The sequence below is a fragment of the Ambystoma mexicanum genome, chromosome 13, assembly GCF_040938575.1.
Source record: "Ambystoma mexicanum isolate Mex_15411 chromosome 13, UKY_AmexF1_1, whole genome shotgun sequence".
In the NCBI taxonomy this organism is placed as follows: Eukaryota; Metazoa; Chordata; class Amphibia; order Caudata; family Ambystomatidae; genus Ambystoma; species Ambystoma mexicanum.
In genome coordinates, this window is record NC_090938.1 from 254,327,861 (window position 1) to 254,355,196 (window position 27,336).

The 27,336-nt window shown below is 46.1% G+C and overlaps 1 protein-coding gene across 2 annotated transcripts in view; it reads right to left on the reverse strand.

The window, feature by feature from the left end:
- The window catches only part of LOC138521156 (zinc finger protein 2-like), a 219,858-nt gene that overhangs the window by 20,521 nt on the left and 172,001 nt on the right, over positions 1-27,336 (reverse strand). The window contains exons 6-7 of one of the 2 annotated variants that reach the window (XM_069633736.1): positions 25,142-25,252; positions 24,318-24,404 (exon numbers count right to left, since the gene is read on the reverse strand). In XM_069633736.1, the coding sequence (XP_069489837.1) occupies positions 24,318-24,404; positions 25,142-25,252 (198 nt within the window). Of the gene's footprint in view, positions 1-24,317; positions 24,405-25,141; positions 25,256-27,336 lie in introns of both variants that reach the window. The other variant, XM_069633735.1, reaches the window with a different exon arrangement.

Here is a 27,336-nt window from a genome sequence, read left to right on the forward strand (position 1 = left end):
GGGAGTGTAAAATGAGAGGAGAGAAGAGAGATATGGGGGAGCGAGGTCATGGAGAGATTTGAAAACCAGACAGAGGAATTGAAATTTAAGTTGGGAGAGGAAGGGAAGCCAGCCAAGATCGGAGAGTGAGGAGGAAATAGAGTCGCGATGACCGAGGAGACAGAGTGTACGGATAGAGGAGTGGTAGATGATTGATATAACGCTGCGAAGTGTCTCTTCCACAACGTGACCAAATTAGAGCCAATAAGGGGGCACTGAGCAAGGGCTCCTCCTAAACAAGCTGTAGCCCCTTAACCAGCAAAAGCCTTCTAAAAGTCGCCCCCTGTAACAGAAAAGTGACAAGAGTTGAATCATCCAAGCTGGACCCAACACAATCTAAAATAATGTCCTTTTTTGGCTCAGTAGCAGTACCTCCATCGACTCGGCTGGGAGGTGCTGCTATGGACAATATATTGGATAAAAGAGAGGAAGAGTGCACTGATTATAACATCTCGTTGGATTACAACGGCTCTCTGTTAAAATTGTGCAAGGGCATACAAGGCATTTCAATGGCCCCTGCAGACTTTGCCCAAGATAATGTGTTGCCTACGAATCTCTCTGCACCCCAGACTTTGACCAATTCATAACAACCACAGAATGTTCCTTGGGTGAAAGCCAAAATGAAGAGGACACAGCTATCCTGATTGGCCCAAAACTGGCTGACCCACACATGCAATGTCCACATGTGAAACCTTTGTCAGATGTCCTGGAAGCTAAGGTGGAGGCACTACTTCACCTGTGTGCTAGGATGGCCGAATAACAACTACTCTTAAAAGAGGGCCAGTTAAGGTTTTTCAAGTCATTGACTAAACAGACGATCTCTCTGGCCACCACGGGAACCTCAAAACCCTCTCAAAAAGAGGCCTCCCTACGACCCATTAAACCAACCCCTCTTACAATTCTGGAAGCAGCTTTATTCCACGCTCCTTGGTGCCAAATCTTCCCACATTCAGAGAGTGGGGCGCTCAAGGCAATATGTACGGAACTGTCCATGCTTAACCATTCCCCAATTTCCTCTCCCCCTCCCAAGCATCAATTTAAGCAATGTAAGAAGAGGTCCTTACAACAGCAATCTGCACCACTCAATTCTGGCACGAATAAAACACCCCATGGGAAAAAAGCTCAGCCATTCACATGACAAGCAGAACTGTCTTAAAGGACATGGGTAATGGACCGCAACACTACATGGTCCCATGGATGGTTGGCTATCCCTCCCTTCACAGCAGTGGGGCAGTAATTTAAAGCCTGAGTCGGGGGGGGGGGGCTATTTTCATCTACAAAAAGAGTCCCTTCTAGTTCTTCCCAACAAACAACTAGGGCGCCTATTTCTGACATTTCTACATCTCTAGCCTTTAACCATCCTACGCTTCCGCTCTTTCCTCCCTCTTCTCTTCCCCTTTCATTGCCCCTAATTTCTGCCAGCTGCCTGCATGACCTTATGACCCAGTGTACCTGCAACAGAGTTTCTAGGGTCCAATTGGAAAATCAGGTTGGGCCCCATCTGGAACTCATTTGGATGCGTCAAGAACCCGAGCCAAGGACCCCTCGCCGCCACTCCAAACTACCAAACAGGTTTCCTAGCTTGATAGAGTGGCCATGCTCAGACCAAATATTATCCCTAAGAAAACGAACATGTCAGATGTGGCTGCAGTTAAAGATCTTGTTCAAATCAAGTTTGTGGAATTAAACCCAATGTGTAACAGTCCATTTCTGAATCGCACCTGGTTATTAGAACTATTACATCTGGTTCCTGACCTATGCACTGTCTCCTCTAGGGATATCTTTAAACTGGAACTGCCTGCTGTGGGAAGTGTGGACAACTGGTCTTTGATAACTTTTTCTCTCCGGTGGTGGTAGAGCAGATTTGCAAAAATGTCCAAGCCTTTCTACAACCTGGTTTTGAAATTAGGGTTTTCCCCCCTGCTAATCAATACTTGCAATACCAGCCCCCCACCCCCTCCCAATCCCCCCTCAGTCCCCAGAGCTTGCCCCAACTACAAGGGCCAAATCAAAGGGCTAGCCTTTCGGCTTCCCCTCTGAGACAACAGGATCAATGGCTCCAGGTGGGCGGGTCCTGTCCTTGATGCTTATCTTGGAACTCTAGGAGGCATAGTTCCTTCTTACAAAACTCTTCATCCCTGGCAGACCTGATTGTAGATTGAGACCTGGCTATGCTCCCCTTCCGAGCTAGATGGATATTCTCTCTTTTTTCGTATCAAATCTTCCAGAGAGGGGCCATCCTAAAGGAGGCCTCTGTATAGGAGTGAAGGCCGTTTTTGAACCTATTGAGTTCCCACCCCACAGAAGGCACGAAAATGTTATGGCTGTCCAAGTAACAAACATCTGGCTTGGCCAGAAGACCTTGATAACCATGTTATATGATCCTCTTGGGGGGTGAACTATTGGCTGCCCTGATGGATGTAATAGCCGACACTCTCTCTGATTGGTGCTCTCAATATCTGAGGGGTTCAATCATATTGACCGGGGACTTCAACGCTGACTACAGAAAGTATTCACCTGTGGATGAGAAGAGGGGAACTGAAACTTCAGGGGTGGGGCTTTGAGGGGACGCTTTAGCTGAGTTCAAGGCCCAACCACAATACACGTGGACTAATGGTCTATACTCTAGATACCTAGATTTCATCTTCACCAATCCCAACCTTGCTCATTGTGCCGCCTCTCTCTGTTGGAAACCTTCTCAGGTGAGTGATCATGTTATTCTCTTCATGACTTGTGAAACCTGGCCCGACCCCCTTTGACCAGATTAACATACAACCCCTCAGTGAATATCCAAGGAAACAGGGTGCGGTGGACAGTGGGTAGCATTGAAATGTGGGTTATTTTTGAAAGCCAAATCTGGGTGCGTTTTTGTAATTTGAAATTTGGGTTGTTTTTGAAAGTCAAATCCAGGTGTGTTTTTTAATTGAAATTTGGGTTGTTTTTGAAAGTCAAATCTGGGTGTGTTTTATAATTTGAAATTTGGGTTGTTTTGAAAGCAAAATCTGGGTGTGTTTTGTAATTGAAATTTGGGTTGTTTTTCACATTACTTTTGACCCTCAACTGTAACCTGCTAGCCCAGTGACCATTTCGTTACCTCTTTTCTTGCATATTTCTCCTACTGCCATCCTCTCTTTACTCGCTCATGGCGCTATCTGTTTCTCCTATCTACTCAAACTGCTTCTCTATTAACTATCCTTCCCTTCTCACCAAGTCCGTTAAGAAGAAACTCAAAAAGGATATCTTGGCTTCCAACCCAGGTCTCCCCATCATTGATACCTATTCCGGCACCTCCGCCAGACAAACCCTCACTGACATTCTCTTTTTCGTTCCTTTGCCTGATCTATGGACCCCTCATATGATCTCTGTCCTGTCTCCTCCTCCCCAATTAATGGTGGCACCCGCTGGGAAGTCCTCATAGCTTTGTTTGACTCCTCCAGAGTCATCATTAATATCTACCTGAAAAGCAATGTCATGGTGCACGGCCCTCAGTCTAATCCCGCCTCTTTGATAGACAGTTCCCACACCTCATCAACTTCCTCTCATCTCCAGGTATCCTCTACTCGCCTGCCTTGGCTACCTTGCCCTCCTTTCCTTTCGCCTTTGCCCCATCTCAAACTCCTTCCACACCTCTGCAGGGCGTACCTCTGATTTGTACCGCTCCCCGGAAGGCTTCTTCATCTTGCCACTCAACTCTCGCTCGGCTGTCAAATACTCCTCTGACATCTGCCATCTCCTTGAAGAACTTGACCTTGATGTCCTTGGTGTTACCGAGACTTGGTTCACAGCCAGCTCTGTCACAAGTTTTGACACTCTCCTCCCTGACGGCTATAAAATCTTCTGCACCACTAGATACAACAGGCCTGGAGGGGATGTAGCACTTATCTTCCTCGAGTGGATTCCTGCCTCTATCATCCCTACTCAAACTTTTAAATGCTTAGTCAGTCTCTCTCTCTCTCTCTCTCTCTCTCTCTCTCTCTCTCTCTGAACCCCCCCCCAACCCCCCAGTCAAACTACCTCTTTTCTCTCTGAGTGGGCTGACCTCTCTGTCCCCCTCCTGGCCTCAACCACTCAACTCCTCCTCGGTGATCTTAGCATCCATCTTGATTCTCCCTGTTCTTCTTTTGCGACCTCCGCGATTCAATCTCCCTCTCCGTCCTCCCCTGCGGCCCCACTCACTCTGCCAGTCACACACTTGATGTCTTAATCTCCTCTGGCCTCCCCCTCTCTACTCCCCTTACCACTCCTCTCTCCTGGAGTGATCACTGCCTCTTCTCCTCTCATCTTTCCATCTCCTCCCCCAAGACAAACCTATCCCAAGATTGCCACCCCCCTTCTCGGACATCCAGCCCATGAAGCGTGTGTCAATCAAGGCTTTCGCTTCCACCTTCTCCTCCCCTCCTCCATCCCTAGCTGACTCACACCCCGACACAGCCCTGTCCCTGCTCTACACCTCTATTTCTGCTACTCTTGATGTTCTTGCACCTGTCATGATGATCCGTTTGAAGTCCAAAGCCAAATGTAATTCCTGGTATGACTCTGACCGAGCTACACTTAAACATAAGTGTAGGGTGGCTGAGAGGAAATGGAGGGCTTCCTGCTCATCCTCTGACAAACTGGCCTGCCGCCTGCTCCAAAGGCAATACCGTCTTGCTGTCTGTTCCAAGAAGAGAGGTCACATTCAAGCCTGCTTCTCTGCGGCATCCAACAACTCGGCTGAACTCTTTAAAATCTGCAAGGAGCTGGCCAATCCTGCTGCAGTCTCCACTCCACCACTCAGGATCTTTGCAATGCTCTTGCCTCTCACTTTTATTCCAAAACCCAGGACATCTTGTCCACCCTCTCCTCTATCCACCCTCCTCTCCCCTCTTCTTCCTAGTTTGCTGACCCTCCCTCAGCCACCCCACCTCCCTCTTTCTCCTCCTTTCCTCTTTTCTCAGCAGATGAGGTTGCTAGACAAGTCCGATCTAAGAAAGCCTCATCAGAACAGGACCATCCTGTTCCTCTAAAACCATTAAAGACCACATCAATACCCTTGCTCCGGCCCTTGCTGATTTCTGTAACCATTCTTTTGCCTCTGGATCGTTCCCCTCCCCTCTGAAGCACTCTCTTGTGCATCCTCTCCTCAAGAAACCCACAGCTGATCCCTCTTGTCCGGCTAACTATCGCCCAATTTCCATTACTCCCTTTGTGGGGAAGCTCCTGGAAAAGCTTGCTATCTCCCGGTTTAACCTTCCCTTCGACTCTGTTGGCTCTCTCCATGACCACCAATCTGGATTCAGAGCTGCCAGAACCATGGAAACTGCTCTCCTGAACATCCGTGAAGACCTGCTCTCCAACCTTGACACTAACATTCCCTCCGTCCTCATCCTACTTGATATCTCCTCTGCTTTTTACACGGTCAACCATACCATCCTGCTCAATCGTCTCTGTGACAACCTGGGTATCACTGATGAGGCTCTGGCCTGGCTGACCTCCTTCCTTTCTGATCGACCCTCCCAGGTACAACTTGGGCCCTTCATATCCTCTATCTCCCTCTCGACATGTGGAGTTCCTCAGGGTTCTAACCTCTCACCCTGGCTTTTCAACCAGTACCTGGCAACTCTCGCCTACTACATCTCCATTCTCTGCTCTAACTTCCAGTGCTATGTTGATGACACCCAACTCATTTTCAGGCTGCCTCTCCTTCCCTCATCTCCGATAGCCTAATCGCCATTCAAAATTGGTGTGCCGCCATCGCACTTTGTCTTAATTCCAACAAGACTGAGATCCTCCTCATTGGTATACCTTCACCATCCTTTCCCCTCACTCTCTGTCCAGCCTCCTTTGGCCCTCCTCCTACCCCTACCTGCGAGGCTAAGAACCTTGAGGTCATCTTTGACTCCTCACTTTCCTTCTCAGCACACATCTCTGACGTCTCTAAAAAGTCAAACTTCTTATTGCACCTCCTTAGAGGTACTCTGCCTTTCCTCTCCTTCCCTCAGAAGCTCACTGTCTCCCAAGCTCTGCTTCTCTCTAGGTTGGACTACTGTAACAGCCTCTTCGAAATCTACGCGCCTCCACTCTCCAGCCTTTACAACTAATCCAGAACAGGACTGCAAGAATTGTCCTTGGCCTTCAGCCCTGGGATCGTATCTCTCCAGCTCTGAAATCCCTTCATTGGCTCCCAGTGGATGCATTACATTTAAAATCCTCTGCATTGTCCACAAGGCTTTCTGGGGCCTGTGGCCAAAATACCTTCAACTATCCCTCTGTAAATACCTCCCTCTCGAGCACTTTGCTCCTCTACTTCTATCTCCTTCACGGTCAGTCGTTTTTCAAAGAAACGAGCTGGGGCAGATCTCCGCCTTCGGCTGGGGCCTCCCTTTGGAATAGTCTCCCGGCCACCCTGAAACATGAGGAAAACCATCTACAGTTCCGGAAACACCTAAAGACCTTCCTCTTCACTTCTGCCTTTGCCTCTCTTCTCACCTGCTGATCTGCTTGTTCTCGCTCTGCACCGTGCACCTGGCCGCCCTCTGTCCTTCGAGCCCAGGTACCTTCTCACCCACCCTCCTGGACTGCCTATGGGCCACCCGTTGCACTGGGATCTGTATCTGTACCCATACAGTCCCCCATTTTTCTTCTGCAGTTATCAGATATACTCTATCTGACTAATCATGCACTTGCCACTTACAATACCACTTTTCACTGCCTTTATTTATTTATTGCACTTATTAGTTATTCTGTTCTCTCCTCTGTTCCGCACTTTCCACTTCTCCCCCTTCCATGCACTTTCCCCCTTTCCCTTTCCCGTGCACTTGCATGTTCTTAATGTCACTGGGCCTAGTAAGATCATTGTTTTTGTTTTCTCCCTTGTTCCCCTCCCTTTGCTTGGTTGCGCTCTGAACCACTTGTGTACGAGCGCGATATATAAATAAAATATCATATCATTGAGAGACTTAATGAGGCTTTAGCACACTCCGGTCTTGATAATGCTGAAATTCTATCAATTTGCAAGGGCAACTTAGGGGTTCTATGCTCCCTGTTCTGCTGATTCCAGACACACCCTTAATTATAACAAAATATCTGACTGGGACATCTTGGAACGGAAAAGGGAGCTAAACGGGATAGTACGTAGGACAAACAGTAATGTTCACCTAAAGGGGAGCTTGAAAATCATAATCATCTCCACTGCAAGAACTAACTATAAACATTTGCTCAATGGGTACAGAGTATCCAAGGCTAATGCAGGCTGGAAATTCATTAATCGCCTGCTAAAGACCCATGACACTAAAAGGTTTTGGCATCTCACCCGGAGCCACAGTGCGGGAGTGGGTGCCAGGGAACTTGTGGGACTTTCCGAGGACCAGTGGGCCCTGCATATAATAAAGTTATATGGTTGGCAGGGAATACCTGTGGTGACTGAGACGGGGGTATCAATGGCATACTCCCTGGTAAGTAGGTATATCAGTGGGGTGGATTTATTTTCCCTTATTATGAAGTCCAAGGTTTCCAGTGCTAGGGCCCTGATGGGCTCTGTAATCGGATACTAAAGTGGGACCCTAAGTGGTGGTCGCAGTTTCTCTCTACGTTATTTAGCCAGATATGTGATTCTGGGGTCATCCTCCCCACATTGAAGTCGTCCATCCTTATCCCAGTCCATAAAAAGGGCCTTTGTAACAATACTTCCAATTTTAGGTTACTGGCAATGTTGCACTGTAGTTCCAAACTCTTTGGCAGTTTCCTATTGGAGCGCCTCACCTCTTGGGTTAGGAAGACGGGTCTGTTGAGCTGCCAACATACAGGTTTTAGGAAGAGCTGCATGACTTCCCCTTCTATATGGTCCCTCCTTACCCTTATCTCAGAAACTCAACGTTACACTGGAGTGGTTCTACACCTCTGCTTCATAGACTACTCTGCGGCTTTCAATAGCATAATTAGAGCAAAACTCTGGGGAAAGCTGGAAGCTTTGGTATAGACCCTTCACTCCTTTATTTTATTAAGTCTCTCTACGGTGACCCGAATGTCAAGATTAGATTATCTCATGAGGGGGATCTGTCTAGCTCCATTACTACCACACAGGGTTTGAAACAGGGGTGCCTGTTGGCCCCCCTGTTATACCATCTATACACATCAGAACTTTCCGCCATCTTGAGCAAAGCAGAGATTAACCTCCCCAGTTTGCTATATGCAGACAACACAGTAATCGTATACCGCACCCCGCTAGGATTGCAGCAATCCCTTAATGCCCTACATATTTTTACCTTAGAACATGGCCTACTGCGCAATGCGGCTAAAACTAAAAGAATGACCTATGGGAAGGGAGCTTATGGTGTGCCCTCATTTGTATGGAGACTGGGGGAGTAAAGCTGGAACAGGTAACTGACTATCGATACCTGGAAACATCTATAAGACCATGCCTGTCCCCGCAGGAACAGGGCACTTGTGTAACACATAGGGTATGGACCAAATGGCTGTGCCTCAAAAGAATTGTTGACTCTCAGGGAGGGGGTGCGTTGGAGGCCAAGATCATGTACTACAGGGCCTTGGTTATTCCGACTATTCTCTATGCGCTTGAGGTGTTCACAGTTGAGGGCAGTGGGCTGGCTCCCTAGACTGGAAGCAAACATTCTCTGCTCACAACTCTGAGTTTCAGGGAGTGTTCTGGTGGAGGCCATTAGGCTGGAGTTGGGTCTCGCTTCCTTATTAATGCTTTGGAAGTTAGCAGCCATTACATTTTGGCCCAAGATGCATTATGATAACCTGTAGGCCCCCTCTTTATTAGGACAGGTGGTGGCAGATGCAGAGAGGTTCTCAAAGAGCATTTGGTATAGTGATCTTCATAGGGCGGCTAAACAATGCTTGGTGGAGATGGGTATAGACATGGTTGGATTTCTACCTGTGTAGGATTGAGCGGAAACTCACACGTCTGGATGTGAGCCTGTCTTTAGACCACCTAGCTGGCCTTCGTAAGTTTGACATCTACTCCCATCAGGCCTTCACACTTGGTATCCCAAAATCTTATCTGACAAAACTGCATCTTCCGAAAATAGTGAGATTCATCACGGCAATTCGCTTCCAAACCATCCCCATATTTTAAAATACAGAGGCTTGAGTTGGGGTTCCCAGAGCCCAAGGACTCTGTAGACTCTGTGGTGAGCAATTAGAGACCACTCGCCACATTTTGACCTAGTGCTTAGAGTACCACAAGGCCTATAGGGAAACCCGCACCCACACCTCTGACCAAGTCTGGGCCAGAATATTTGGCGCTGAGGCCTTGACAACAGTGGCAACAGCCTATTATGTTTGATAGAGGGTGGTGAAGAAACTTGATCTTGGCTCCACAGTCTGCTGTGGACAACCTCACACTTCTAAAGTTAACTCAAGTTACAATTGTTTCAGTTGAAGGTCTAAAGCTTAGCCTATGATATCTCACCCTAAAATAATCATGTTCACTTCCTATGATCCATGCAATGAATGTGTGATGAATTAAGGTTTTTTTTAGATGTTATGCATTTTTTTCTTAATGGTATTTGTTATCTATGTAACAGTGTAAAATGTTTTAAATGTAACCAGAGGCACTTAATAAAGGGTATCTTGGATCATCTTGACAGAGGTCGGGCTTCAGACTCTTTTGCTGAACTCCACGATTCACAACATATTCTCCCCCTTTATTTGTGAAGTGGGGCGGTCACAGCTAGTTATTCTTGCAGGTCTTCAACTACCATTTGACCCAGGTTTGGGGAGTTTACCTATAGTTCAACTTGGAGGTAAGACTTTAGTAAGCTATCCCAGTGGTTTGTAGATCCCCAAATCTTAGTATCAGTCTGTACTACTCAGATATCTTGGTAGAGTGGAAGAGCAGACAGGCTTATTTTAAGAGGAAGATTTGAGCTGTAGGTAAGTACTCTGAATCTTAGCTAGACCGGCACAACAAAGTAACACTTACACAAATGTATATTACAATACAGATGATATTTACACAAGAGTCACTGTTAAATACTTAGCACAATAAACTAACACACATAGATAAACTTTACAATACTTTCAAAAGGCCACTTCTTAGTTGGAAGTTGCTCAACGCGCTCAATTGTTACAGGAGTTTGACAGGTCTACCATATTATCTGGTAATAACGTGCACCCACAATGTAATACAGTAATTGCATTTAGTCAGCATACACATATAAGATACTGATTTCTCGGAAGGAAAACAGTTGGTTAGTGTTCTGGAGACAGTTTTTCCACGGCACAGCAAGTCTATCAAAGTCAGAAACGCAACCCTAGCTAAAAGGCAGTTTGTAGTGGTTTAAAGTCTTTCAAAGCAGTAGAAATAAAACGTTCCTGTGGATACTTTCTAGTCTCTAGGAAGGAGGATACAAGAAGGCTTAAACAACGTTGGAGACACTATAAAATGACTCACTAAAGGGACACAAGCAGCGGCTTGAGACAGAGGTAAGTGCCCTGGACACCTCTACGTGCACTCTAATTCTCTAGAGCGACTTTCTGGGATAAGGTAAGTAATACCTTTTCCCCTGCAGTAACTTCGGTTTGAAGAAAACGTTTGTGGTGGATTCTTTGCAATGTTGCATCTCTGGACATGACCTCTGGATTCCTTGGTCTGATGACGAAAGGCAGGACAATGGACGGGATCTCTCAGCAGCTGTCTCGAGGGAGGACCTCTGGCACGGCCTTCATCAACTTCTTTGGTCACTCTGCAGCTTTGGCGCCTTTTCTGCAGCACCAAAAAAGGACGCGATTCGCCCGATCAATCTTCTTCGGTTCCTGCAGTCCCACACTCTGATGAGGGGGTCTGGTCGAGTTGGATTGAGTGTCTGGAGAATCCTTGAGGGCTCAGCAAAGACTTGGACGGATTTGGCCTTTCCACGACGATGCACTCGAAATGGGCAGCAGGTCTCCAGGTATTGGGTTATGCAGCTCTGGAAAAACACATGACACCTAGGGGTATGGCACAAATCAAAGTTCGTCTTAGCGCTGGTTGTTCCCACCAGTCAAAGGGAAGAAGTCAACCTTTTCAGAGTTCCTCTGTTGCACAAAAACTGGGTCAGGACAGCAGTGGGGCGTTTCACAGTGTTGCAAAGGGTCTGCAGGCATCTCTGGTCATCTTCTTCTTCGGTTAATTCAGCTTCCAGTGGTCGACTTGCTTTTCACTCCATGCGCCTCATCTTTTATACAGTTCCAGCACTCACTCCTCTGCAATATTCATCGCCAGTTTACAGAAAGGGGCGTTTGGCTGTCCAATCAGGACAGTCAGACCTCCAGTGGAAGCTGTTCCCATTCAGGCACTCTGTTAGACAAAGGACAGGGGGGAGGTGGTAAACTCCTCCCCCACTTCCTGCGTGCCCAGACACACTGGAGCCTAGGCGGGGACATCCAAGGGTTGCTGCCAAAGGCAAAACAAACACACAGGCCTCCCCCTCCCAGAATGGTAGAATAAAAGCTAACAAAGAACAAGCGCACTAGTAATGGCAAAAAAAGAAGGAAGACCCCAAGTTGGTACTTGGGTGCCCCTATTGTGCACTACCGAGGCTATGGACATAGCCCACGGTAGAAACATTATACAATAGTTGGTAGAACACGTCCACTACCACCAGCCATATCTAGGAGACCTATGTGATTGTAAAGTCACAGGAGCAGAGAGACGGGGATCCTAGCTATCCCTTTGGCACTCCACCTATGGTGGTGTGTGCCAATATTTCAGACAAGGCATAATTTAGTTTTCCAAAATTGATCAGCAGAGTTTGCTAATTAAAATGTTCTTGATTAGCAAACAAACTCATTTGATTAGCAATGTTTTACTTTTTAAAATATTTTTAACGGCACCAGAAGTTACTTGTACCATACAAATAAAAATGAACATTAGTGAGATGAACAAGTTACTTCTTACCTGGTAACGTTCTTTCGATGGGATGTTCCTCCGACATATTCCTCATCTTTGATAATTCGTCTCCAGCTTGCTGGCCTCTGAAAAATGTTTCTCAGTAGAGGGCGCGGCGCATCGACGTCCGTCGAGTTGGTGTCCCTCGACAGCCACTGTATCGGCGCCGACGTCACCATGCCCATAAATAGCAACGCGCAGCGTCCGTTGCTCAGTTCCGTTTTGTAGCATAAGATAAGTCATGCCTGAATTGGTTATTGACCTTGAAGGAGCGTAAGCTGCAACCACAAGGGAAGTATTACTGCAGGGATGGATGGGAGGGGCTATAAGGAATACGTCGGAGGAACATCCCATCGAAAGAACATTACCAGGTAAGAAGTAACTTGTTCTTCGAAGGGATTGTGTCCTTTGACGTATTCCTTATCTTTGATAGACTCCCATAGCAGTGGTGTGTAATTCGAGGTGGGAGTAAAAACGGCATATTTCCCTTTAGGAATGAACAGAATGTAATACTGCTTTGCCAAACCTAGTCTCTTGACTAGAGGAGGAATCCAGGTTGTAAAATCTTGTGAAGGTATGTGCGGACGACCATGTAGCAGCCGCACATATGTCTCGAACTGGAACCCCTCTTTGGACGGCCGAAGAGGCTGCAATACCCCTGGTTGAATGAGCCCTCGGATTTTGAGGATGCTCTTTCCCTGCTAGTTTGCAACATTCCAGAATGGCCAAAATAATCCATCTGGAAATGGTCTGCTTTGTTATCGGTAGTCCCAATTTGTGCCCTGTGTAACCTACGAACAGTTGGTCTGCTTGCCTAACCCTAGCAAGTCTGCTGATGTAAAAGCTTAAAGCCCGCCTTGGGTCCAGCCTGTGTAGCCTTTCTTCCTCTTTCCCCGAATGGGGAGGAGGATAGAATGAAGGTAAGGTAATTTTCTGACTGATGTGGAACTCAGAAACCACCTTTGGGAGGAAATTAGGCTTCACCTGTAGGACAACTTTGTCTTTATGAAAAATTGTATGAGGGGGTTTACAAGATAGAGCTTGTAATTCGCACACTCTTCTAGCAGATGTTAGTGCCACTAATAAGACAGTTTTAAGGGTGAGAAATCTTAGCGAACAAGAGTGGAGTGGTTCGAAAGGGGTACCCATCAGGAAATTTAAGACTAAATTTAAGTCCCATAAGGGAACTTGGAATGGTCTTGGAGGATAGACATTAGTTAATCCCTTTAGAAATTGTATTACTAAGGGTAATTTGAAATACGATGGCTATGTAGTGCGCTTGAAGATTGATAGCGCTGCGAGATAGCCCTTGATAGTGCCAACTTGAAGGCCTGAATTTGCCAAATAGAGTAGAAAGGATAACACCGTTGGTGTACCACATGAAAAGGGGTTGATATTCTCTTCTCTAAACCAGCTGCAAAATTTGTTCCAACGGCAGCGGTATAAAGACTATGTTGCTGGCCTTCCGGCCGAAAGCAACACCTCCATAACGTCATCAGGGAGGTCCCAATCCTTTTATCTCAACCTTTCAGAAGCCAAGCGTGAAGGTTGAGGGTTCTGATGTCTGGATGGAGAACCTGACCTCCCTTCTGTGAGAGAAGATTCTCCTTGAGCGGAAGGGGAATTGGAGGGCAGATGGACATGTCCAGAAGGTCCGGGTACCACGTTCTCCTGGCCCAGTCTGGGGCAATTAGGATCATGGTCCTCCGGAATCTTCTCAACCTCCTGATCATTTGAGGAATGACAGGGACTGGAGGAAACCCGTACAGAAGTGGAAACTCCCAGTCCACTACGAACGCGTCCCCTAGAGCTCCTCTCGGGGGAAATTCCCTTGAACAAAACTGATCGCACTTCTTGTTGATGCTGCTGGCGAACAGATCCACTTGAGGGGTTCCCCAAAGGGCAAAGCTCTCCTGAAGGACTTCCTGAGCTAGTTCCCACTCGTGGGAGACTGTGCCCTGCCTGCTCAGAGCGTCTGCCGTCAAGTTCTTCTCTCCGGCTAGGTGAACTGCCGATAGAGAGATTCCTTCTTGAATTGCCCAAAACCAGAGCTGCATTGCCTCTCTATACAGTGGCAGTGATCCCACGCCTCTTGAGGTAGTGCATGGCCACTATGTTGTCCGCCATTATCAGGACATTTTTTCCCTGTACTGATGGTAGGAAAGCTTTCAGCGCTAGTATGATCGCTCTCAGCTCCAATAGGTTGATGTTTAGTCTGGACTCGGATGGAGACCAACGACCGCTGATGGTCAAGTCGTTGGCATGGGCTCCCCACCCCGTGAGTGAGGCGTCCGTGACTACTGTTATCTCTGGCCATGGTTGCCAAAACAGTTCTCCTTTCAAAATGTTCTCTCGATAAGCCCACATTGAAGGTCTCGGGCTACTTTATCCGTGATCCGAAGGAGATCTGTCATTTTTCCAGAGAACTGCGACCACTGGGTTCTTAGTGCCCACTGGAGAGATCTCATTCTCAGGCGAGCCTCTGGCACAAGGAAGATGCAGGATGCCATGAGGCCTAGCAACTTCAAAAAGTCGAAGGCTGGGAGATGTTGGGCATTTTGAAACTTGGTGACCATCTGCAGAATATCTTGAGCCCTCACCTCTGGTGGCGAGGCTTTTCCCAGAGAAGTGTCCAGGACCGCTCTGATGAACTGGAGTCTCTGTGATGGTATCATCTGTGACTTCTTTAAATTGAGGGAGAAGCCCAGTTTGTGAAGGAAGTGGCAGACAATCTAACTGGATCTGAGCTTGTTCCGAAGATACAGCCCTGATCAGCCAATCGTCCAGGTAGGGGTAGACGTGAATCCCTCCCTTCCTTAGACTTGCCGCCACTACCGACATTAACTTGGTGAAGACCCTCGGGGCGGAGGTCAACCCAAATGGCAGAACTCAAAATTGATAACGAGAGCCGCCAATTGCGAACCTCAGGTATTTCCTGTGTTTGAGATGGATTGGGACATGGAAATAAGCATCCTGGAGGTCCAGAGATACCAGACAGTCCTGGAGCTGGAGGGCCAGAAGGATCTGAGAGAGAGTTACCATCTTGAACTTGTCCTTCCTGAGGAACTTGTTCAATTCTCGTAAGTCCCAGATAGGTCTCAGTCCTCCGTCTTTCTTCGGGATGAGAAAGTAGGGGGGAGTACCATCCCTTGTTCCTCTCCGCTACAGGTACCGGTTCTATGGCACCTTTCTCTAGCAGGTCTACAATTTCCTGCAAGAGGAGCGCATCTGGAACTTTCAGAGAGCTGTTCCCCGGTGGATGACTCTGAGGGATGCGTAGAAAAGGCAGGCAGTAACCTTGGGCAACTGTCTCCAATGCCCAAGCATCTGACGTAATAGCCTGCCATTCCATCAGATGTTGAGTTAACCTGCCCCCTACTGGTGTCTTGTGAGGAGAGTCCTCAGAGCGGTTTGGAGGCGGCTGAGGCAGATGCCGAGGGTAAAGAGGCACCTGCTGCTGCTGCGGCTTTTGTATTTTTAACCCGTCCACCTCGGGTGAATTTTTTCTGACCCCTTTGAACCGGCTGTCCTCTGCCTCTTTCGAATGCGGAATAGAAGCGAAAGGACTTACCTCTCCAAGAGGTTCCTGAGGGGCGATATGGTGTCTGACGGATTGCAGCTCCCAGGGATTTTGCTGCTGCCTTTGATGTTTGAAGCTTTTCTAAACCGTCATCTGCCTTCTTACCAAACAAAGAAGAGCCGTCAAAGGGCATATTCAAGAGTCTCCTTTGCACATCTGGAGCAAAACCAGACTTTCGCAACCAAGCAAATCTCTGGGTTGTTGTACTTGCCGCCATGGCCCTGCTAATGCTGTCGGCAGAATCGATGCCAGTTTGAAGGGATTCGCACATTGCGTCTTTACCATCCTTAATGATGTTTAGGAACGCTTCCCTTTCTTCTCCCTCTGGGAGGCAGTCAGCCGCTGATGAAGCACACTCCCAAAGTGTGTGGCTGAACCTTGCAAGCGTACAAGTGGCATTGATGGATTTCAACGCCATGCTACATGCAGAAAAGACTTGTTTGGCCATAGAGTCCTATCTCTTGTCATCCCTGTCCTGTGGAACAGTAGGGTAAGCCGATTTACTACCTGATGAAGTTGCTGCCTGAACAACCAGACTCTCCGGAGTTGGGTGTTTGGATAAATATTCAGGGTCAGCAGTAGACACCCTATACTTGGCTGATAATTTTTTGTTAACCGCCGGGATAACCTCAGGGGTTTCCCAGTTTGCCAATACTTTCCTTTGTAATGCCACATGAAATGGCACCACAGGATCCTCCTGTGGACCTTTAACCAAAATGTCTGTGAGGTCGTCTTGCTGAAAAGCAGGTGAGGGTGTAGACCACCCCATAAACTCTATTATCCTTGCCATCAAGGTTCTATAAGGGGTTTCAGCATGTTCCCCTGGGTCTGGTTTGGCAAATTCCACTTCTGGGGAAGTGTCCAACCCACTTGCTTCATGTAAGGATTCTTGGAGGTCCTTAAACCTACCTTCCTCAGAGGTAAATTCCTCTGGTACAGGAGTTGCAGATCCCTGCAACTCAAAAGGTCTCTCCTGATCGGAATTCTCCCCTTCTTCATAAATAGATGCTAAGGCTCTGGAATGATCAGAGAGCAGAAGGGGCCAAATTCGTCATAATTGGCTGGGAAAACGTCGACGTCGTCGACGCGGATGTTAAAGGCTTCGAAGCCAATCGAAAAAGGCATCAAGAAAGTTGGTAGAGGCCTCGAGGACCTCGAGAGTATCGGAATTGTACTCGAGGTTGTCGACGACATTCTCGTGACCGAGGCTCTGGGTATGGCCACTGGCTGTGAGGTGGTCGTGGGTTTGTCCTTTCTCGGCGTCAGTGTCGAAGACAGCGTCGAATCGACTGACCTGTGCGTTGAAGAACCCTTCGATAACGGCGTCGAAGATGCAGATCTATGCGTCGAAGGGATAGTAGATTCTTTTACCGGGTGCTGCGACTCGCGGCGTTTTGATTTTTTGGGTCTTTCACCCAGGGTATCACCCTCAGCAGTCTTCGAGGGGGTCGAGGCCGCTTTCGCGAAGACGCTAAGCATCTTTTTCCTGAATTCCTCCCACTCAGCCTGAGAGCTATGTTTTGTGGGGCAGGAGACCCTTTTCGGGGAAACAGAAGAAGAAGAAGACGAGGAAGGGGATCTTCGACGTCTCTTTTTTGTATGCTTAGATCTCGAAGAGTGATGGGAACTGCTTCGAGACCTAGAACGAGAATGTCTTTTGTGATGGCGCGGAAACTTTCGAAGAAGTTTTAACTGCCTTACCTCTCTCGAGCTTCCCCTTACGCTCCTTCAAGGCTTTCGCCGTCATGGACATGCAGTCCTCGCACTCCGAACAATGGTGATCGACTCCCAGGCACCACAAACATATCTTGTGAGGATCCGTCAACGACATTTTCTTTCCACAGTCTCGACATTTTTTGAAGCCGGACCGTGGAGTCGTCGGTTCGGATGAGGAAGCCATCGAGTTCGAGTCGGTATTCGCAAGGAATAATGAAGTATATTTGACTGAAGAACTGAGCAGCGATATTCCGAGGCCCCACGAAGCGTGGAAAAACAGAACTGAGCAACGGACGCTGCGCGTGGCTATTTATGGGCATGGTGACGTCAGCGCCGATACGGTGGCTGTCGAGGGACACCAACTCGACGGATGTCGATGCGCAGCGCCCTCTACTGAGAAAACATTTTCCGAGGCCAGCAAGCTGGAGACTAATTATCAAAGATAAGGAATACGCCGGAGGACACAATCCCTTTGAAAAGTCAGACCTTGCAAGGTCTTTAAAATTCCAATAGACCTGCAGGTGGAATAATTTAGTTTACCCACTCGACTGAAGAGAAATGCATTAGACCCATAGCAACGGATGACAACACATCTAAATGTGCTGTCTGTAAAATGGTGCACGTCACTACAATCCAACTTTAGTTTGGCACACTGCTGCCACCCATAGGCCAACCCTGCACAGTGAAACTTATTTGACATTTACTGCAAAGTAAAGTTTAAATAACAGTTTCAAACATCCCCTGCAAATGGTACTGACCCTTCTTAAAACCTACTCGACGGAGTGGTCAAAACAAATACTTTGCGGGCCCTGGATGAGTGTCTGTGAAAGGCCAACTGCATGAATGGACACCAGCTCTCTCTATTGTAGGTGCTAATATATAATGTAATCATAATCCTAGAGTAAAGCGAACACTGCAAATATGAAAGTGCAGTAGATCTATAGATGTACAGACTCGATGGAACTATTGATCACTGCTATTCGTAAATATCTAGTTAGCTTGGTCTATTCATTATGTAAGCAGAAGAAAAGTAAGAGACTAAGCAGATTGGATGGTGTAGCAGGCAGAGAACTGGGCAAACTAGGCGGAATATTGTAGTTAGAGGCCATCTCATTTTCAGGGTAGCTGGTATAAAGCAAAAGGGTGAGAAGACAAAATGTGAAGGAGTATGGCATCAGCTTGTGAGTTGAGCACAAGTTGCAAGCTGCATGTAACCAACATATTACAGAACTAGGTTTGCCATCAAAAGCATTTGGCTGTTTGATCATGTACATTTTCAAAAGTGCCCAATCTGCAATATGATGCATCTTCCCCAACAAAATGAAATATAGTTGATATCATGATATTTAGATACACTAACCAACACTTTACTGTAAGGCATGGAGACAATGCAGTGTTTTACAGAGGCAATACTGTAATTATGTATTATGTATATGCATTATGTAACATTACATTTTTAGAAGTGGAATTGAATGACTGCATTTAAAAAAAATAACGTTAAGACACACTTGTCTTTGGCAGACAGGATACAGTTCGCTTAATAAAAAGGTATTATCACGATTATTTCTGGTTTGCAATTATTTGAAAAATAAAAATAAAACTTGCTTGCATACTCACACAGGCCTTTGGCACATAAGGGTGTAGGAGACTGCTGCAATTTCTCTCCATTAGCCCTTTTGAACTTGCAGTGCACAGAGATGAGGGTGAGACAGCCCTGAAGGCAAGTGATGAATCCAGGGCGATTTGTGCTTTCATTGAGCAGGGTAAATTAAAAAGCTAGTTTTGCTACACAAGTACCAATTTAATTAGCAAACCTACAGAATTGCATAGCAAGGTGCTACGCAACACTGCTTTTTTATGCCTTGCTCAGAGGATAACATTTTTTTAGGAGAGATACTAAGTATCTCTCTATCCTTAAGAACTGTACAATAAAGAAAATATTCTCAAAGGAGGGCCCTAGGGGACCCCAGCAACACTACCCATAAGGAGCTGTGTGCTGCAATAGTAAAATACAGATGCCTTTAAGAGAGATGGAGGAAAATATACTTCATAGGATTAGGTACAATACAAAGAACAGAGTTCCAAAGGCAGAGCCGAAAGAATGAATGAGTGGAAAAAGGCTCCACTCATTCTGGATTTCAGAAAAAGGTCCCGAAGTCCAGCAAAAAGTGCAGGGGGGTCTCACTAGGAGAGGGGATGAAGCATAAAATGATAAATCTCCCTAACAACCCATCATTATTGCCATTGTGGTTCTGCTTCTGGGGCACTTCACTTTTTTACCTCAATAGGTCTCTTGTTCAGTCTCTCGTTTGATCTCTTTTCCTTATTCCTGCTCTCATTCTATTCTCTCTTTCTTGCTTTCTCACCATTTGATTATTCTGCTAATTCTTTCACCTCACCTCTTCTCTATCACCTTCAACTGTTCACTGTTTCTCTGCTTTCTGCTCACCGCTCTGAAACTCTCCTTTATGCCGACTGTTCTCCTCTTTAACCTCCTGTGCCTCTTGCTGTCTTTTACTTCTGGTTCCCACCGTCTTACGTCACCAACTCCCTGCAATAGCCTCCCCTTCACACTTTTCTACATTACCTAAGCACCTTCCTCCTCCTTCACTCCTCTTCTTCCCACTGGACACTGATCCTGCGCTCTCCTTCTGCCCTCATCTCTTCACCACCATGTTCCATGCTTCTTGCTCTATAAACTCCTCAATCCCTCACGGCTGGACCACCCGCTCCTCCTTTATTCCTGTCTGGGACAGACCCTCTGGTCTTTTATTAACACAAGTGAGTATAGGTGTAACTGGCACGTGTGCGTTATAGATGATTCACTGTCATTCCAATGTAGTACAGAATCAGCATGTTCTATCAATCGGTTAGCGGCCAATGTCACAGCTCTGCTGACATGATACATTCCCAGCTTTACTTCATTCACTATAGTTTTGTCGGATGTAGAGACTCCTACCCTTCACTCACATCGGTGGACCCGACAGCTTTTGGTGTTTGCTAGTGTGAGTGTGCAATGTTCCGGGCTGTGGTGTGAGCATGCTTGCACGCTGTTGCTGTTCCATAAACCAGGCCTCACTGTTAACTAAACTGAGAGCACCTGTAGTGGTATCTTAAGAACTACAAGTCCTGGAGTTGCAGCCCTGTCATATGACCCCTGATTCAACTTATCTCTATACTGCCCAGAGCAGTTGGGGACAGGATGGTGGGTAAAGCCCAAGAACGTGGTTGGACCACGGAGCCTGGAGCATCATCTGTATAGCTTCTTGTTGTGGCCATGGAATGAGACACTGCACAGAAGATTCAAAAGGTTTAGTTATGGCTGGCTCAATGTTGCTTACATTACACAGAGGCACAGCTTGGCATTTAACAACCTACAGTGATGTGGCAGTTTACAGGTTTAGACTCATTTTATGGCAAATGAGAATCTCTGTAGTCCATAAGTCAATATAGAAAGGTAGGGTCTCATCTGTAGTGGTGTGGGGTGTGTGCTGCGTGGTTGCACACCGTGGGGAGTAGTAGCAGAGAGCCTCCGCTCTTCTCTGCGTCCCTCTCTCCTCTGCCATCTTCCCATCGGCTCTGTGCACATCCACAGGCGAGACTTGCGCCAAGCTGCGTCTCCACACTTCGCTTGGGCTTGCATCACAGGACAAGTGGAAGCCCCCTGCCTCCAGAGTCACCCCGGTCCTATCCAATAGCCTCAAGAATGGGTATTTGTCAAATAACCCACAAAGTGGTTTAATATAATGTGTAAAATGGTATTATCCGAAAATGTCAGAAATTCTGAATGCGCCAATACCGCGCATTTGTGTGGCTGAAAATTGTGAGAAACTTGAAGGTGTCTCACCTGCTAGTCCCCGGGGATCTGTCATCCAGGTGGCCAGGACACAGCCATCGCTTTTGAATCCAGTTCCTGGGGGTGGACCAGTGCAGGAGGATCACCTGGATGAGGGGTCTTTGGGGAGTGGAGGGGGCACACCGGATGGCAAGACCCTTTCCTTTAACACCTTTTACCCATCCTACCAGGTAGGATACGTAGGGACTCAACCCCTCACCGCCCCCTTTCCCGACACAAACACTTTCTCACAGACAACTCACTGTGAAGGAAAACAAACTAACACCCGAGCCGTATACTTGACATGTCCTGCTACAATGGTCAGGTAAGGTCAGGCAATTACTGATCATTACACACACCTGACTTCCATCACACTACCCCCAATCAGATAAAAAGCAGAGCATGTAAGCACACTCTGCGCAAGGCAAACCACACAAGGAAGCAGCAGTTCCAAGATGGTAGTTTAATACGAGGAGAAAGACGGCAAGACCAGAGAGGGTTGCAAGGAGGGAAGTGCCCCTGACCTTTTCAGAGAAAAACCACTACTTTCACAAGACTCCGAGAATAAGAAACATAAGACTTGGAATTAAAGCTAAAGAAACATGCATTGTGTATCAGAGGTACCAGTTCCTGCATTGTTAACCAGGGCGGGGAGGAGAGATTGCCGCCATTGTACTGTCCTTGGCACCTACAACAAAGCAACGCCCGTAAAGTCAGCACAGCTGGTGAGCCAGGGAGACTGATAGCGGACCGGTCTGTGTTAGAACCAAGGTTGCAAGCGGCAACATTGTATGAAGACACCTTAAGAGAACAGTGTGTGAAGCGTATGTGATGAGCAATGCAAATATAATTGAACATCCAAGGAGTGACTGAACTTTAGAAGTCAAGATAGATACCATATACAGAGTGGTCCGGCACCACGTGGGTGCTCATTCGAAGATCTCAGTTGGATACCTCAAAGAGAGGTGGCAATTATCAATTGTGAAATCGAAGTGGTTCTGCAATGGGGCAAGTTAACCCTGTGCACATTCGAAAGTCTGTTAGCGAATACGAACTGCAATTGTTCCAAGACCGGCTGAGGGAGACTAATTGTGTAAGAGGAGGGATCTGAGCCCAGATGAGCGGGATCCGGAGTGAATCGTGAGTTACCCGAGAAGGAGTATTCTCTGAACATTGGAGAAGGGCATCTGACCCCATAAGAGGGGTATCCAAAGTAACGATTGTGGTATAAAAAGGGATCTGAGCCCGGCTGAAGGGGAACCAGGGTGAAGAGTGAATCACCTGACTTGAGTATTTGTAAGATGAAAGTAACTTTCCGTTTGTTTCTATACATCATGCCCTCTGAATCAAGAGACTTAGATAACGTAAGACACTTGGGCACATAAGACCCTGATGATGATAGTAATGGAACAGTCTCCTCGTGCCGAAGAAGCCGGAGAGTGGAACCGCCTTGTCCTGTGCTGAAAACGTGGGGAAGGGGGGCAAACGGCCTGAACATTCTGACAGATCAGTTTTGTGAACACTTTTGTTTTTCATGAACACTAACCCCACACTATTAGTATTTAGAAGTAAGGATTGGCAATAGTTTTTTTTAGTAAAGGCCCTTTTATTTTTACGAGACTCCAATTACGACTGTATTAATATTATTATTTGATGGTCGTAGCTTGCGCCCATCTTTAGATTTAGGATTAGATAGGCGTTCATCACACCTTTGTTAAAACACCCTTGAACTGCAGTCACTTGTGTCTGTCTTATTATTGATACGATGCCTTCCTTAAAAGATGCTGAACGTCGAAAACAGAGGTATACAATTTGCGTTGCTTTTAAACATGTGGGCGACATAATTCTTTCCATTTCAGTTGCGTTCGCATGATATTGAAGGCTGCTATGCAGTTTAATTCATTTATTGTTTTTCGCTTGCGTGTGTGGCATTTTGCTCATGTGTGCTGTCAATTAGATTAGCGAAATCTGGGCTGAGGTAAAGGCTGCGCAGGGTTCATGCCACCAGGAAAAAAGTAATCCACACTCACTCTGAGTGGATTTAAACATTTTAAATGCATTTTGGAATGTTTATTTTTCTTTACACTCTCGTTTAAATCGACAATTTTACTTACAAACTATATGTAAATATTAAAACCATTTATGGTATTAATGAAATGCCCATAATAAGATGAAAATATACATTATGCTTACACGTTAGCATGGTGAAAGTGGGTGAAGTAAAAACATTCTGGTTTCAGAGTGGGGGCGCGGGCCCCCCCCCTCATATATATGGGGTTAAAAGGTGTAATTACAGTTGAGCCGGCATCCAAACAGGAAAAGAAGCAAGAGAGGCTCCGAAAACACACAGTTTTGGACGTATTGGCATTCGTCTTCTTTTCGCAACACAGCTATTTTCAGAACTCGCCACCCTCGCCTACATTAGTCTTTAAAGCATGCACAGAGCAGGAGTGGGGGCGGCGCAAACAACAGGGGTACTTTCAATGGAAATCAAATAAAAACTTCAGCGGAACACAATTTCTCCCTGAAATGCATGGTTATGGTAACTGTTGCTAAAATGTATTATCCATTCTTGGAAACATTTGTCTATGGTTTGGGAATTGTTCATACCCTCTATGGCTATAGTCCAGTATGTATGCATCTGCATTACTTTTAATACTATGCAGTAGGGGGTCCAAATTAGACTGGTGTATCAGCCTTAGGGACATTTTGAATATTGCTCTTGTTGGCTAAACTTTCTACCTCCCTTTTATCTCATCCCCTACCTATATTTGTTAGCTGCTGACCACCAGGTCTATGGCCTTCCACATATGTCAAGGGTAGGTTGTTTCTTTAGGACACCGTACAAAAATACGCAGTCCAATAGACAGCATTACCGGCTAGTTAGGTTTTGTTGTTCCCATTGGTCTCCCCGCCCCGTTAATTAATGTTGGGTACCTACCTGTGGTCGTTTAATACTGTGTATGTCACCTTAGGTACTTATTTGATGTACTAGAATTATATATGTGATTTTGTCCAGTACATTAGGGAAATGTATTCTCTAGAGATTTGTGCGTAGTCAAATTCTATCTTTGTGTCAACCTGCTACCCCTACTTGACAGTTAAGTTTTACTGCTTCGTCCACGGTACTTACCTAAATAGAGGTTTGGCTTCCCTTTCTTGACTGGTATTTTAGCCCTCCATTTCGGCCAGTGGTTTTAGTTCCCTCAACGGAGGGTGATTAAAAAACTGCATGAATATTTTGCGTAATAATAATAATAAAAATGTTTTACCTGCTGAATTACGGGCCCTCTCCATTATCTCACAGTCGTCCTCCTCTTCCTTTATCTTTACCACAATTTCTGGGATAGCTGCATGTCCTGTTTATTAAAACAAAAAGCCACATCTAATATTCGACAATATGATGTTGAAACACATGATATTCTAAATCCGGTATTCTCTACAACCAGACACATTTTTACAAAACAGTTTTAACCGGGGATTATGTGGCTTTAAACATCTGATAATTATGCAGGGGTATCTAAAAGGTAGACAATCTGATTATACTATTGACTGATAAAAATGAAGACAATAAAAAAGTACAGCGAATAATGTATGCTTTATAGAGTAAAGGCTGAAGAAAATGGAGCTGCTGGACGGCTGACTGGGTTGCCCCCCCCCTCCCGCCCCCCACTGAAGTGATGGAGCAGGGGCTTTTGTGGCTTGGGTCACGCGTGAGGGCGTGGATGACTAGCAATGGGAAATGGGAAGCTGTTGGTTGGGGTAAGTACTTTTTTTTCCTGTTTGGGGAAAAATATAGAGTAGCCTTTTTGAAATGTTCAATATATGACCGTTATTAGTGTAGTGGGCAATGCTTCGTTTTTGCAGTAGTTTACACTAGTGAAATGACAGCCTTTCCTCTCCAACATAACATATGTAATGGGGGAAAAGATCATTATAAATCATAGAAACGTAGCAATTCATCCCGTCTAAAACGTGGGTCGTTTTGCCAAAGCTCAAGAAATGAGATAATAGGATCTTGAAAAGGACATTGTTATACTCTGATAATTGAATACTTCTCATGCAATGCAATTAGTAAGAAGCATTTTTTACTCACGCAGGCTTGGGTCAGGGCTTCTTCCTCGGCCTGCTTTTTGGCGACTCATCAAATTCAGAGTAGACTCTTCTTCATCTCTCAAACAATAGTCAGTTTGTGGAAAAGGATAGCCTGCTGAATGAGAGGAAATCGATTTCTATGTTTGTAAGTTGTTTCCTGGTATAAAAGTGTATTTTCTTATTACTTTTATTTACAGCACCATATACCCTCAGTTGGCAGCAATTACCTCCACATTTGGATGACATGGTTTAGGTTTGTAAGATATGCCTGTTTTGGTACAGTTTGTGTTATTTGAAATTCTAGATTTCGGTGAAGAGTGTCTCCTTTCCTAGTTGGGAATCAATGAGCATTGTTGACAGAAATGCGCGAGGAATACACAGTGTGTATGGCATGTGGCGGGTGGTGTTATAATTCCAGGACCTCGCGCCTGGTTCCTCCATTGGAGGTGGAGGATTTCCCAGCCCATTCCAAGATGGCAGCAGGTCGTGCCATGTAGACACATGTGCATGTTGTTGTTGCGTGACGTATCACCAGGAAACAAACGATCACCAGGACCACTGTTCCTCATGTCTTATCGCTCTGCACCTACTGAGTGGATGCTTCCTGTTTCCCCATTCCTCGGCCCAGTCCCCTTCCTCCTTACCTGCCTTGCTCCATTTCCTCCCTGTGCATGCCTATTTGTTCCTTCCAGCCTTCCTATGCCATTGGGCTTGTGTCTACATTAGCCCCTGAATTTCAGGTTCTAGCCTTCTCTCTCTTCTTCCCGGCTGGTGATTCCACTACCTGCATATACCAACTCAGGACTTATATTTAGTATCGTGTCTGGACTACTTCTGCCACCAAACCTTTGTGTTTCCGGGGGAGGTTTTTTGCAGCATTTGTTTTTCCCCTCGTTCCTCTTGCCTGCCTGGGGGCACTATTTGTCTCAAGTGTTCCTCTAGTCACTCTTCCTGGAGGGGCAGGCCTTACCTCAATCAACCCCATTGTCGTTGAGCGCAAGAGGCAAGATGTTTCGCTGACAGGTTGTTTGACAAGGTTGTATGAGCATGTATCATAACTGAAGGCAAATATGATAGAAATCCTATCGTATTTCCTGTTAATCATAGCAAATCTTTTAGAGCTTTTGCAAAAAGGTCAGGCGGTGAACATGACATAATTGAAAAGGCAGCCTTTCATAGGTCAATAAGTTCCAACGGGCAGGTTTAAAAATCCATAGCACATTTGGAACTCTACAGAGATTTATATATGGTGGCAGCGGCACATAAAGGTAATACTTTTTCATTTTAAATGCACAGCTTAGATTGTTTCTTATAAAATTATGAATAGGCCAAATCGCATGACATAATGTTATAAGGATTATTATATTACACTGAAATTTCACAGTGCTAGATAAGAGTTTCATATCAATGATACCTCTTCCTGACCTGTGTCAACCCCAGAACTGTTTGCTTTGACTAGGTAACTATTTTACCTTGTCCCTAGGTGAAGGGGGATCTTTTTCCCCCTCTCACCTAGTCTTTTAATCTTTTTATGGGTGACCCTTTTTATGTCTCTTCATAGTGTATGGTTGAAGTTATAGTTTCCTACAACTTTTGGGCTTAGGCTGGGTTGCCCTTAAGGGCTCTCCTGTTAATTTCTCTTTGATGTACTTCGGTGAACTACAGTTTCCAAGTAGTAAAGAGGGATTTTCATCACCTTACGTGGAGTGCTGGGGAGATAAAATGTATCCCCTTTCTCACTTACCAGGTAACGTTGTGTTACAATTGTGAGTTTTACATGAGTGGCTTGTGGCAGTGGTTTTATCTTTATGACTTTTAGTCTTTATTACTCGCAGGCTGTTAATTCAGCCTCGGTAATGCACAGAAGTGCCACCATTTTTCTAACATGGAGGGCGCTTTCTTTTTTCGCCATTTCTTGTGTGCTTGCCATTTCAGGTCTTCACCTACCATTCTTGGTGGGAACGGCCTCAGGGGCTGTTTTGTCTTCGGCAGGGATCCTGTGGATTCCACGCCCAGGCTCCAGAGTATCTGGAAAGGTAGGAAGTGAGGGAGGAGTCCAAAACTCCACAGTCCTTTGTCTTCCATGTTGCCTAAAAGCCAACAACTCGCAGTGGGGGGCTGGCTGTCCTAATTGGACCCCTTTCTGTAAAATATGGGGAGAGAATTCAGAGGTTGTGCTGTATTTCCTGAAAAAAA